The sequence below is a fragment of the Ascaphus truei genome, chromosome 12 (genome assembly GCF_040206685.1).
Source record: "Ascaphus truei isolate aAscTru1 chromosome 12, aAscTru1.hap1, whole genome shotgun sequence".
NCBI lineage: Eukaryota > Metazoa > Chordata > Amphibia > Anura > Ascaphidae > Ascaphus > Ascaphus truei.
Window position 1 is genome coordinate 33,118,789 of NC_134494.1, and position 14,210 is coordinate 33,132,998.

General features: G+C 40.8%; 1 protein-coding gene across 1 annotated transcript; it reads left to right on the forward strand.

The window, feature by feature from the left end:
• The first annotated feature begins 3,046 nt into the window (after nucleotides 1-3,046).
• On the forward strand, nucleotides 3,047-12,841 carry LOC142463864 (embryonic protein UVS.2-like). The gene is made up of 7 exons (XM_075566679.1): nucleotides 3,047-3,090; nucleotides 3,518-3,645; nucleotides 4,018-4,133; nucleotides 6,487-6,715; nucleotides 8,075-8,193; nucleotides 11,017-11,239; nucleotides 12,644-12,841. Exons 1-7 carry the CDS (start codon nucleotides 3,047-3,049, stop codon nucleotides 12,655-12,657), a joined length of 873 nt encoding a protein of 290 aa, XP_075422794.1. The 3' UTR covers nucleotides 12,658-12,841.
• The last annotated feature ends 1,369 nt before the right edge of the window (nucleotides 12,842-14,210 follow it).

Below are 14,210 nucleotides of genomic sequence, written 5' to 3' on the forward strand. Positions count from 1 at the left end.
TTTGACCTAAGAACTGCCATTTTTGAGAAAAAATAAAATATTTCAAAAATATTTCAAACATAGTTTAAATGATTCTACAATATCAATCTTCAAGTTCTGTGGCGTTAGAAATCTATTTGGACAACTGGATTTCAACTGAGAAGATGTTTTCCAACTTGTCTTTGAGATTTTTTTTGACCAAAGAACTGCCATTTTTGACAAAAACTGAAACCTTTCAAAAATGTTCCAAACATAGTTAAAATTACTCTACAATATCAATCTTTAAATTCTGTGGTGTTAGAACCCTATTTGTACTCCGGGATTTCAAATGAGAAGATTTTTCCCAACTAGTCTCTGAGGTGTTTTTTTGACCAAAGAACTGCCATTTTTGAGAAAAAATAAAATGTTTCAAAAATATTTCAAACATAGTTTAAATGATTCTACAATATCAATCTTCAAGTTCTGTGGCATTCGAAATCTATTTGGACAACTGGATTTCAAATGAGAAGATGTTTTCCAACTTGTCTTTGAGATTTTTTTTGACCAAAGAACTGCCATTTTTGACAAAAACTGAAACCTTTCAAAAATGTTCCAAACATAGTTAAAATTACTCTACAATATCAATCTTTAAATTCTGTGGTGTTAGAACCCTATTTGAACTCCTGGATTTCAAATGAGAAGATATTTCCCAACTAGTCTCTGAGATGTTTTTTTGACCAAAGAACTGCCATTTTTGAGAAAAAATAAAATGTTTCAAAAATATTTTAAACATAGTTTAAATGATTCTACAATATCAATCTTCAAGTTCTGTGGCGTTCGAAAGCTATTTGGACAACTGGATTTCAACTGAGAAGATGTTTTCCAACTTGTCTGAGATTTTTTTGACCAAAGAACTGCCATTTTTGACAAAAACTGAAACCTTTCAAAAATGTTCCAAACATAGTTAAAATTACTCTACAATATCAATCTTTAAATTCTGTGGTGTTAGAACCCTATTTGAACTCCTGGATTTCAAATGAGAAGATATTTCCCAACTAGTCTCTGAGATGTTTTTTTGACCAAAGAACTGCCATTTTTGAGAAAAAATAAAATGTTTCAAAAATATTTTAAACATAGTTTAAATGATTCTACAATATCAATCTTCAAGTTCTGTGGCGTTCGAAAGCTATTTGGACAACTGGATTTCAACTGAGAAGATGTTTTCCAACTTGTCTGAGATTTTTTTGACCAAAGAACTGCCATTTTTGACAAAAACTGAAACCTTTCAAAAATGTTCCAAACATAGTTAAAATTACTCTACAATATCAATCTTTAAATTCTGTGGTGTTAGAACCCTATTTGAACTCCTGGATTTCAAATGAGAAGATATTTCCCAACTAGTCTCTGAGATGTTTTTTTGACCAAAGAACTACCATTTTTGAGAAAAAATTAAATGTTTCAAAAATATTTCAAACATAGTTTAAATGATTCTACAATATCAATCTTCAAGTTCTGTGGAGTTAGAAATCTATTTGGACAACTGGATTTCAACTGAGAAGATGTTTTCCAACTTGTCATTGAGGTTTTTTTTGACCAAAGAACTGCCATTTTTGACAAAAACTGAAACCTTTCAAAAATGTTCCAAACATAGTTAAAATTACTCTACAATATCAATCTTTAAATTCTGTGGTGTTAGAACCCTATTTGAACTCCTGGATTTCAAATGAGAAGATATTTCCCAACTAGTCTCTGAGATGTTCTTTGACCAAAGAACTGCCATTTTTGAGAAAAAATAAAATGTTTCAAAAATATTTCAAACATAGTTTAAATGATTCTACAATATCAATCTTCAAGTTCTGTGGAGTTAGAAATCTATTTGGACAACTGGATTTCAAATGAGAAGATGTTTTCCAACTTTTCTTTGAGATTTTTTTTGACCAAAGAACTGCCATTTTTGACAAAAACTGAAACCTTTCAAAAATGTTCCAAACATAGTTAAAATTACTCTACAATATCAATCTTTAAATTCTGTGGTGTTAGAACCCTATTTGTACTCCGGGATTTCAAATGAGAAGATTTTTCCTAACTAGTCTCTGAGATGTTTTTTTGACCAAAGAACTGCCATTTTTGAGAAAAAATAAAATGTTTCAAAAATATTTCAAACATACTGTAGTTTAAATGATTCTACAATATCAATCTTCAAGTTCTGTGGCGTTAGAAATCTATTTGGACAACTGGATTTCAACTGAGAAGATGTTTTCCAACTTGTCTTTGAGATTTTTTTTGACCAAAGAACTGCCATTTTTGACAAAAACTGAAACCTTTCAAAAATGTTCCAAACATAGTTAAAATTACTCTACAATATCAATCTTTAAATTCTGTGGTGTTAGAACCCTATTTGAACTCCTGGATTTCAAATGAGAAGATATTTTTTCCCAACTAGTCTCTGAGATGTTTTTTTGACCAAAGAACTGCCATTTTTGAGAAAAAATAAAATGTTTCAAAAATATTTCAAACATAGTTTAAATGATTCTACAATATCAATCTTCAAGTTCTGTGGAGTTAGAAATCTATTTGGGCAACTGGATTTCAAATGAGAAGATGTTTTCCAACTTGTCTTTGAGATTTTTTTTGACCAAAGAACTGCCATTTTTGACAAAAACTGAAACCTTTCAAAAATGTTCCAAACATAGTTAAAATTACTCTACAATATCAATCTTTAAATTCTGTGGTGTTAGAACCCTATTTGAACTCCGGGATTTCAAATGAGAAGATTTTTCCCAACTAGTCTCTGAGATGTTTTTTTGACTAAAGAACTGCCATTTTTGACAAAAACTGAAACTGTTCTGTCTCATTACAGCTCATGGGCCCCAAAAAATGCACCCATAGGCCGCTATATATCAAATAAGGCACGAGCAGTACAGAAGAGAATTGTGGTCTACATCATCTGGTTGGATCTGATCTTGTCCAGCACTGGGAAGACAGCTTCACAACATATTGAGTTAACACCTACATTTATTGATACATTAACACGAACGATACATGTTCTAAATGACTCTTCACTGCGATACCTTGTGTGGATGACGCTATGGCCAATGCAGCAATATTGAGCCGGCAGAAATGGTCCGACATGTATACTGTAGGCTGATATTAGATTGTGGTTGTGTTTAATTAGCATGGTTCAAGAACGAGAGTTAAAAATTATTTTACATTGAAAGCCAACCTAGAAACTCTGGGGCCTGGAGGTGTCAGCTTGTTGCCTACAATGTATAAACGCTTCTTCTTGGTCTCTATAGGGTCTCATTTCCAAAACACTGGTATGTCAGAGTCTGAGGACAGGATAACCTGAATCCGTACATTTGTGGCACCTCAGGGCATTATCTTGATGTTTATAACACTGATCACACCAGATCCTTAACAGCTGAGGCCAGCAAGAGTTGGGTTTTTGATAGAATGACCACATTCCTTGAAACTTCGAAGTAATCTGAATTTAAATCCTTTTGCAAATATTGTACTCAAATGTCACTGATCTTTATTAAAGCTGTGTGTGACTTTACAGATATTCATTTTCCAACACCACTGGGCAGCCAAGCCTGGTACCCAAACCTGAGCCTTCTGTAGATATTGGACAGAAATATGGACTGAGTCAACTCGATGTATATAAAATTAATAAGATGTATAACTGCAGTAAGTGACCTAAAATTTGTAAGTTAAATCGTACATGAACTAAGTGCACTTCTACCTCTTGTCACTACTTTTATTCTGCGCTGCACTTGTCCTTTTTTGCTCTCTTTGCTTTCACTTTTCATTGTGTTTCGAAATCGCACAGCTCCCCCTCTCCCCCTCTCCCCCTCTTCCACTCTCCCCCTCTTAACTGATACAATTTTTTCACCCCTCTCGCTATGTTTCTCTTCCTTTCTCAGTCATTCCTCTTCTTTCTATCATATCTATTGTCCTTTACCAGCAGTACAATCTGTCCTCCACACAGTACATTACCCCACTGATCCCACGTGTGCTGCTCATGTTAAAATCCTTTACGGTCTCATGTTCTCACTTCAGAACTTTGCAGTTTCCTGCTAACTGGGACCAGTGGATCTCTGGATTCAAAGAATTACACCTCTGAATATTCCAGCGCAAGCAGCTGCCTCTGGCTTATAAGAGTCAACAACAATAAGGTGAATTGTGACATTCTTATTGCTTACGGTTAGAGTTAGGCTGGGGCCATGGTACTGCAGACTGTGCGGACGCGTCGGCACGCTGAGTGAATAGACTGCCTTAAGGCAGTGTTCCCGTCCATGCGGCGTGCGTGCGGAAGCATGCGCGCTTGTGCAAGGAATCAGTTCAAACTGATTTCTTGGCGCAACAGGCCTGTCACGTAAGCGGTTCGCCCAATGAGAGTGAACCAGCTCCGTGAAGTCACTGGCACGCCCCTAGACATGCCCACGGACGGCATGCGTACAATGGCCAAAAAACGCACCCGCTTCAGGCGGGTGACGTCGCGGCCGTGCGCGCCTCCGCACGGGCGAAGGCACTATGGACCTGGCCTTACTTTGATGACCTTACTTCCTGAGTTCAGCCTTCTCTCTCTGGCTGCTTTATAATGCAGAACCTATAGGATCTCTCCCATTTAAGAATGTTAAGGATCAGAGGGCCGGCTTTAGTGCATCTTTAAAATAAAAAGGACCTCTTTTTCCTAAAAGCTTAATTAAAATCAGTATGCTGTGAGGCTTTATTCTCTGCTGGGGAAGACTGTAACTGCATTTGTCTGGATGAAGCTGACCTCAGCGTGGAAAACAGTTTTTGCTGAAAGTGGGGTGAAAAATATTTTTGGGTGTGGTGTATCTATATATATAAGACTCAAATAATGTTTGTGTGTGTGTTTCTGCTCGACAGCTCATTGGCCTGCGGGCCAGGCAGGGAGGAGCCAGCCAGGGAGAAGAGACACACACGCACACTCACAGCCTCCTCACACCGTGACCGCGTGTGCCTCTGACCATCACCGCACACCGTGAGCAGCCTCCTCTGCTCACACCCGCCACTACCCCCCACCCTTTGTCAGCAGCGCTTCCCCACCCGCCGCCGACACAGCTCCTATTGGGGGGGGAAGGACAACACCACTTCTGCCAACAGCCGCCTCTGCCCCACCACCCTCTCGCAGCAGTGCCTCACCTCCTCCCCACCCGCCGCCGACACTAGCGCGCCCCGCCAGTCAGCAGGGGGGGGGAGTCAGGAGAGAGGGGGGGGGAGTCAGAAGAGAGGGGGGGAGCCCACACATAAATACATACTGACTGACACACACTCACTGACTGACTGACACACACTCACTGAATGACACACACTCACTGACTGAATGACACACACTGACTGACTGACACCCACTCACTGACTGACTGACACACACTCACTGACTGACTGACACACACTCACTGACTGACTGACACACACTCACTGACTGACTGACACACTCACTAACGGACTGACACACACACTGACTGACACACACTTACTGACACACACTGACTGACTGACACACACACTTCCCCCCTCAGTCAGCTCAGCTGCCAAACACACAGGGGGCACGGAGCTGTGAACAGGGGGGGGACGACGACGACGGAGCTTGAACAGGGGGGGAGGGGGGAAACAAAGCACTGAAGGGGGGAGGGGGGAAACAAAGCATTGAAGGGGGAGAGGGGGTGAAACAAAGCATTGAATGGGGGGGAATCTGAGCTGTGAACACTGGGAGGAGGGGGGCGCAGCTCTGAACAGCTGTGAAGAGGGGGGAAGAGAGTGGAAGGGAGTTGAGAGGGAGGGAGGGGGAGCGAGAACATTACATCCCGGGCAACGCCGGGTATATCAGCTAGTTCATTTATAAAATGTATATAATGTGTTTAGCGAGTTCCTTAGACTGATACTTTCCCACCAGGCCAGGGTGAACGCATTGTGTTAACACAAGATTGTGCACAAACATGTTGGCAAGAAACGCGGCAATGATATGCGCTATAATATTATATACCTCATGTGATATGTCAAGAAGAGTAAAATAACTCCCCACATGCCTTGTAATGCTGTATGTATCTGTAACAGGTCAATCCATGTATATCTTTGCTACATGCAGAGCAATGTAAAACATAAAGATACATAGCACATACATACATGTCACGCAGTTTATATATGACATTCGGAGCAATGCGTATGTTATTTTGGAGACCATTGCATATCAGTCATATTCATAACAAAATGCAAAACACAGTGGTTCATATTTACTAAGCATTGCTACTTCATATGACACCTTCCAGTACAACTTTGTAAATATGTTCCTTTCCTGCTCATTCAAGTGAATAGACTCTAAGGTGTCTTGCAGTATGACAGGTGTCTTATAAAGTAGCACTACTTAGTAAATATGGCACCTCTATATCTTATAAAAATGTACATGTAGATATGAAGAGCATTTATTAGCACATCCCGGTGGAGAGAATAAACATATAGCATATTCTAAACATTACAAATGATGTTGACCCCCCCCCCCAGGCTGTCTTGCAGTTTGATGCACTGGATGTCCAGCCCTCTGCAGGCTGCTCCTCGGACTACATCACAGTATATGATGGAGCCAGCACAATGTCCCCTGTGTTACTGGATAGGGCTTGTGGAAACCAGGCGCTCCCTCTGCTGGTGGCTTCTGGGAATGTGATGCTGGTGGAGATGGTCAGTGACAGAGCATTCACAGCCACCACTGACTTCAAGGCAACCTATAGCTCAGGTACTTTGTAACGTGGGTCCTATAAAGATGTTATTGCAGTACAGAAGAGTGAGATCTGCAGTGTTTGCCTACATCTCCATGATTCATTCTGAATGTCAGTCAGAGACAGAGAGTCATATATTTACTTTACCAGACACTGTGACTAGACAAAGTCTGTTATAACAGATGCATATGTAACCCTCCTTGTCCAGCATCCTAAGGAGTTTACAACAGTGTCTCATTAATTGGCTTACTCAGACTCTATTACCTTGTCAGGGTGCGGGATTCGTGCAGGCTGGGTATTGGTAATGCAATGATGGGTTCCAGGAACTTTATTCATACAAGCAGCAGCTTTATTATCTGCCATTGATAAGGGATCAGTCACAGCATATACATAATATATATATATATATATATATATATATATATATATATATATATATATATATATATATATATATATATATATATATATACTGTGCACATTCCAATTCATTCATTTCATTGAATTTCATTGCACACAAACAAACAGAATCCATGAAATTCAAACAAAGCAACCGCGATAAACACGGGTGTTAATGTATATTTCAGTAGCCATTTTATATTTTATATTTCAGTAACCATTTTGTCTCCTATTATCCTAGTTTTTACTTTCAATGCATGTATTGCTTTAAGACTTGCTCAGGTGGCCTGGCGAGTCTCTTATAACTTGCAGCCTTGAAGATAAGGAAAGAATGTGAGCTTGTTAGCTTTCTATAAACAAAGCTTTACTCCTTAATACTCCCACACCCCCTCTCTCTGCCACCCTAACTCCCTAGAAATAAGTAAAAGGCACAAATGTAAGCAATATTTAATCTATGTAGCAATAAATTAGGTAGAATGTCAGCGAATACCTCTAAGACACTTCAGCAAAAAAACACCTCTAGAACTGTTTTTGGCTATATAACTCTGTGTTATCTGTAATAAAGTAGTCTAGTGATTTGATACAAGAGCTTGCATGTGTCTTATTCAAACTGCTGACACCTGGCCTGCATCTGCTCTCTACCCACACATTGAACAGACAAATCTCCAGGGAGAGCTTCCAGTCGTGGACGGGCATAACAGAATTATATATTTACATTTGGTGTCAGAAGTGGGATCCTGGGTCGATTGGACACGTTAATGCCGCGTGGAATACAGCAGCACACATGAAAACGGTGCCGTGATTTGTTTGAATAACGGCCGCTGCATCTGTATGTTTTGTAATAGTATCGCACACCATCATTAATACAACTTTAGAATGTTGATCTTCTGAAGGAGTTGGTCATTGAAACATTGTGTCCCCTCTATATTCTGTGACTATCCATTCATTTCACAGCAGTGTTTCCGTGTTCTTTGTAGCAAATTGTGGTGGAACATATAGCTACGACAATGGGACCATCTTCTCTCCTGGTTACCCCAATCTATACCCCAATTTAGTGGATTGCATCTCTACTATATGGGCTCCAGCAGGACATCAGGTGAGGACACATTAACTTATCCCAAAGATAACCAAACTATAGTCTGACTGATCTGTACAGGAATTGTAACAGTGGGGGTAAAAGGCCCAGCTGCCCAACTAATTAAACCCCCCTCATGTACCTCAGAAAATAAACACTTCAGAAACACAGCAACAGAGTAACTGCTCTTACAATTAATATTGTGTTAACCTATATTTATGGAGTATTATGAAATATTTTATGGGATGGTGTTAGGACAACAAGGATCAAGTGCAAATACTGTTTACAGTAAAATGAAATAAAACCAAGTGGACACACTGGTGGGGGTGAAAAAGAAAAAGGTATAAATGCAGTCCTTTGATGGCTGTGGCTCCTGATGGATTCAATCCAGGTCCTTAAGAGTAATGCGAGCAGAAGGTCAGGAGCGCACTCATATCCAAGGGTATATAAAAAAGGGAAGAGAAATACACATATAGTGCAACAGAGTATGATGACAGCCGAATATATATATATATATATATATATATATATATATATATATATATATATATATACACTAAGTGTGAGTGAGATATATATATATATATCTCACTCACACTTAGTGTGAGCAATGTAAGGCCTGGGACATACTGCCCAAAACAGTGCGGAGGCGAGCTGAGGCTCAGGGAAAGCGGTGCTTTCCCTGGCCTTACACAGCATGCCGTCCGTGGGCGTGTCGGGGGCGGGTCTGGGGGCGGGCCAGTGACATCACGGAGCTGGTTCGCCTTGATTGGGCGAACCGCTCACGTGACCGGCCCTGCGCTCCGGCAAGCAGGAAAATCTCAAGATTCGTGAGATACACGCTTCCGCAAGTGTGCGGAAGCACACGCGAGCCCCTGCTAAAGTCGCACTCATTGCGGCTGCAGGGGCTCAGTGCTGAGCAGCAGCATGCCTCAGCATGGGTCAGCGCATAAGCGCTGACCATGCCCGAGGCCTAAGCCTTATGGTTATTAGGAGTGACCACCTCAGAGGATGGTTAGATGATGATGTCCATCAGGAATGTGGGGAGGAGAATCTCATGACATAAAAATTAGAGGACGCAGGAAATAGTGCAGATAGCTTTATGAAATAATATATAAAAAAAAAAGTTACATACAAACATAAGTTGGGTGCAAGCATTGGGTCCACCCTGGGTCAGACTGTGGTGAAAGTCCAGCACTCCCTCCTTCTCTGGGGATCCACCCTCAGTGGCTGGAAGTTAGACGATAATAAGGAGAAGAAGATGGAGGACATAAAACATGACCCCTGAGGAAGTTCTGTAAAGAACGAAATGCGTAGGGTGAACATCACAGACTAAAGAAGGACTGCTGAGTTTTTGGTTTACTGTGAGGAATTGTCTGCAAAGGATTGAGTCCTTCCTTCCCTGCAAACTCCATTGTGGATGGCCGCCACGGGTGGATCCCCAGAGAAGGAGGGAGTGCTGGACTTTCACCACAGTCTGACCCAGGGTGGCCCCAATGCTTGCACCCAACTTATGTTTGTAGTTTATTACTTTTTTTAAATATATTTTGTCATAAAGATATCTGCACTATTTCCTGTGTCCTCTATTATATAATCTAACCATCATCTGAGGTGGTCTCTCCTAATAACCACAAGGCTTACATTGCCCACACTAAATGTGAGTGAAATATATATATATATATATATATATATATATATATATATATATATATATATATATATATATATATACATATATATATATATATATATATATACAACTGTAAATATTACTGTATGCTCATTTGGATGTCTTAGACAGGTCTGCAACCCTGTCTTTCCCAATTATCGCCCAGCATACAGTGCTTCCACTGCAGCAAGGGATTCTGGGAAATGACATGCTAATGAGCACTCAGTGCCACCTTTTGTCTCAAGCTCGTATTACACAAGCAAATCCTCAAGCCAATGCGTGCTGTTTTAAACACAGCTTTTAGACAGAGGCTGGGATGAGATGCAAAGCCATACATATACATATACATACACACACACACACACACACACAATCGACTGTCATCGTAGTACTCTGTTGCACTATACTATATGTGTATTTCTCTCCCCTTTTTTATATACCCTTGGATGTGAGTGCGCTCCTCACATTACTCTTATGAGATAGTGTTACCCAGCAGAGAGCGTATACTTTCATTTAATAATTCAATCTGTGATATAAAGTAATACAAAAAACAGATTTCTGTCAATGTTACTTTTAAACAGACTCTTTACATGGTCTGCAGAAAAATTTACCATTTTGTTTCATGTATCAGAGAGTTTTCTGAAATGTGATTAGTGGACATGAGCCAGGGCTGTCAGACTGGCTAATCCAGTCCTTAACTGGCAAATTAAAATAGATAAGAGAGGAAATAAGTGGGAATAATGTTCAATAACAAGATTTATGCAAAAGCGGAGCTAGCGGTGCGGGATGGGGGGGGGAAGATAGAGCGAGGGCACAAGGAGGACTGAACATGGAAGTACAAAATGACAATGCTGCACTTTTACTTTGTATACACACACACTGCACATGATTGCCCCCTAGTGATAATAATAGTCCCTCCCCCCCCACCGCTTAGAGGTGGGACAGCCAAGGCCTAACTAACCGATATGGGTCAATTTGTTCTCTTCTGCAAACAGTTAGAAGTAATACCTTCAATTGCTATCTAGCGGTAAAAAAAGAGTGCAAACCTTACCATGGTCCCTTCTCTGGCATATTAGTACCCTTGGTCTGAAGAAGCAACCCTAGTAATCCTCTATCTAGCTGAATTGTGTTCTGTCCATTCTACGGGCTTACACAGTACCATCCTCTATCTACAGATAGTTCTGAACTTTACTGCCTTCGAGCTGGAGTTTTCCAGCTCGTGTCTTTACGATTACCTGATTATCAAGGACGGGAGCAGATCCAGCTCTCCGTTGCTGGGCAAGTTCTGTTGGGATATGTCGATTCCAGGCCTCATCTCCACAGGAAATGTGCTCCTGGTTCAGTTCCACAGCGATAGCTGGGTGAACAAGCCTGGCTATAAGGCTACGTACTATTTTGGTGAGCATACCTGGGCTTTTCCAAATGTATTATTCTATTACTAAAGTGTAAATGAAGCACACAGAACTTCAAAGCAAACATGTCCAAAAATGGAAAATACCAAGAAATATTCATGCATCATAGAGATAAAAGAACACTTCTAAAATCCAGTGCTAGTTTTATAACAGTGTGTAGAATATAGCGTATATGAAAAAACATACAAAGAACATAATTCTCTCAAAACCCAAAAAGCAATTTATAGAGTTGGGTTCCAATTGAGAACCAAATGGAATGATCTGACCAAATGGGCCTGTCGTTAGGTCAGAGACTTGTAACCCAGTCTGGAAAATAATATCAATGGTGTGGCCACTTTTATAGGTAGGAGAGCAAACAGCTTGTGTCCGGCCCAGAGCACTCAACGTACAGGGGACCTGTTGACCAAATTGTGTGAGTTTATCATTGACGCAGGCATGGAAAGGGCACTAATGTTCCAATTTGTTTTGAAACAAATTGCCACCCACCATCCCTACAGTCCTGTCAGGCATTGAATCACAGAATAAAGGGTTGGGATAGCAGCTTATAGAATTGGGTCTGCATTTTTATTTAGTCAGGTTTCTGTGTCAGGCACAACATCTAATGATTCAATACGATCAGCTATAATAGAGTTATAGATTCCTTTAAATGTGAGTCCACGAGATGTGACTTAATCTCCCCAAATAATCAGGTCCTTCAAACAATACTGTGCAGTTTGATTCCAAATATCCTGCTTACCCCAAACACGGCCTCTCTTAAAAGTTGAAGGTTTCCAAAGTGAAAAGCGCAGATCCCGGTAAGCAGTAAACAAAATATATTTAAAAAAAAAAAGAATATTTCCACTTACATCATAGTAGGTATCTAGCAGATCTTTTACATTAAAGTTGCCTGGTGCCACCCCATGTACCGAGTGACTCGTTCTATCCAGAACACATCACCGTGCAAACCTATTATAGTCCTTAATGTTTGTGTGCTGATGGGGTCTGGCCAGAGTGAGTCATGTGGGACATGACGTTGACTCAGGGCAAAGCTGATTTGTGGCACATATATCTTTAATATAAAGAAATTCCTAACTACTTATTGTCTTTAAATATATTTTGTTAATAAATACTTACTGGGATCTTTTTTTCCTCTCGTGCACTTAGAGAACCTATAGAGATAAGAGCATTACACGTTAAGGGAAGAGGGTCCTGATCCTGAAGAACGTGCCCTTTAAGGTGTGGTAATGGTGTGGATTAGCCAAAAAGGTGGTGACAGTGGGCAGTCCCGGCACAGATAGCAGACACATGATATGCTACAATAAGAGCACTACGTAACATGGAGAGAATTGGGGTGTTGGAGGTTTCATTATATGAGTAATGTGCCCTCACTATTATGTCCTTCTCTTAACAGTGAAATCATCATAAACTCAAGAGTCAGCCGAGGATTGGATGGAATTCCAGATTACAGTTCTTTTCCCCCAATTCTTAACGTTTTACTTGTGATTCTGCAAATAATAGTCCCGGAAATTATCATTGGACAAACTTCCTGTCCCAAATTAAACATTATGGGCACGTCAAAAATATTTACTGATTTACAATGTAATGCGAACAGTCAAGAATAGAGATGCCCATTAAAATGTTGCACATTATAATGTTTGAACTAATAATATTGCATTGAATTTGTTTTCTACAAATGGATCAGACCATGGAAGAAAATGTGTTTTTCTATATGTGAGGGTCATATTTTTTATTAATGGTTAAAAGATTCCTTCACAATAACCTTGGTTAAATCTCAAATTGTGGCGGCTAAGTGAAGTTGAATTTATTTTCCAAGACAGTAAGGACGTAGCAGGCCCATCCAGCAAATTTCTCATGTCCTTGGACTAAGGCTGTGCTTATAGTCCCAGCGTTGTGACGTCGCTTCAAAACAAATGTATTGAATCCGTCGCGTGCGCTTTTAGTAGGAGTGATGCGTCGGCGTGACGGAGCGACGGCTTGGTCACGATCACTGGAAGTCCAATAAATTTGATTTTTCAGCGACTGCAGCGTGACATCAGAGTCGCTGTCGCAAGGACTATAAGCGCGGCCTTAGAATAAGCAGGAGCAGACTTCCGGTGACATTACCAGGCACGGTCGCTTGAAAGAGTAGCTTCTGAGACCTGCCGAAAGAAAAGAATAGGATAGAGCTCAAACCGTTAAAGAATTAAACCCAAGTTAGGGGAAGCAACCCACCCTGCATCCAGGAGATGGCTGGGAAGGGGAAAAAGTTTCAAAACCAGAGCGTTTCTATGTTCTTCACAACGACTCAGCGCAGCACAACGCTGACTCGCAAGATGGCACCGCAGCATGTGCGCTGGGAGATCCAACCCGCGAGCAGTCACACGCGCTGCAGCAGGGACATAGAAAATAGAGACATGACCAAGGAGAACCTGGAGCAGCTGTTTGCTAAAATGAGACAGGGCTTCCAGGAGGATTTGACCTCCGCAATAAGTGGCCTCAAAGCTGAATTGAACTCCCTCACACAACGGACAGAAAGTATGGAAACTAAAATGGAGGATATTTGTATAGCCCAGTCCTCAGCAGAAGTCCTCAGTCCTCAACAGGTTAGGCCACGAGATCAATGCCTTGAAAGACTGTTTGGAAGATCATGAAAATAGAAACCGCAGGCAGAATCTGCGGATTCGTAATATCCCTGAAACAGTCTCCCTGAAAGGTGGAGAATAGAAGAGAAAACAAATCTGTGTACGAAGTTTAAAAGTTAAGTTGCTTAACCCTGAACTTTCTATAGATGAGCTCGGGTTCTACGTTTGTGCTTTTCTACCCTGTTGCATACAGCCCTCCTGGTTGTAGTTTCACTGGAGATGGAAATGGGGAGCCCGAAATGTACCCACCCCTGGGGAATCAAAGTCGCAGCCAAGGAAAGTCTGATCTAACTGGCTGAACACCCTGCCGCAGTACCTGCCAGATAGGATGAGATG

Bases quoted from the DNA above. Each gene is read 5' to 3' on its own strand.
- LOC142463864 (XM_075566679.1), top strand. From the start codon at position 3,047: ATGGCCAATGCAGCAATATTGAGCCGGCAGAAATGGTCCGACAT. The intron at 3,646-4,017 runs GTAAGTGACCTA...TTCTCACTTCAG, and splicing joins TAATAAGATGTATAACTGCA to AACTTTGCAGTTTCCTGCTA. The intron at 4,134-6,486 runs GTGAATTGTGAC...CCCCCCCCCCAG, and splicing joins TAAGAGTCAACAACAATAAG to GCTGTCTTGCAGTTTGATGC.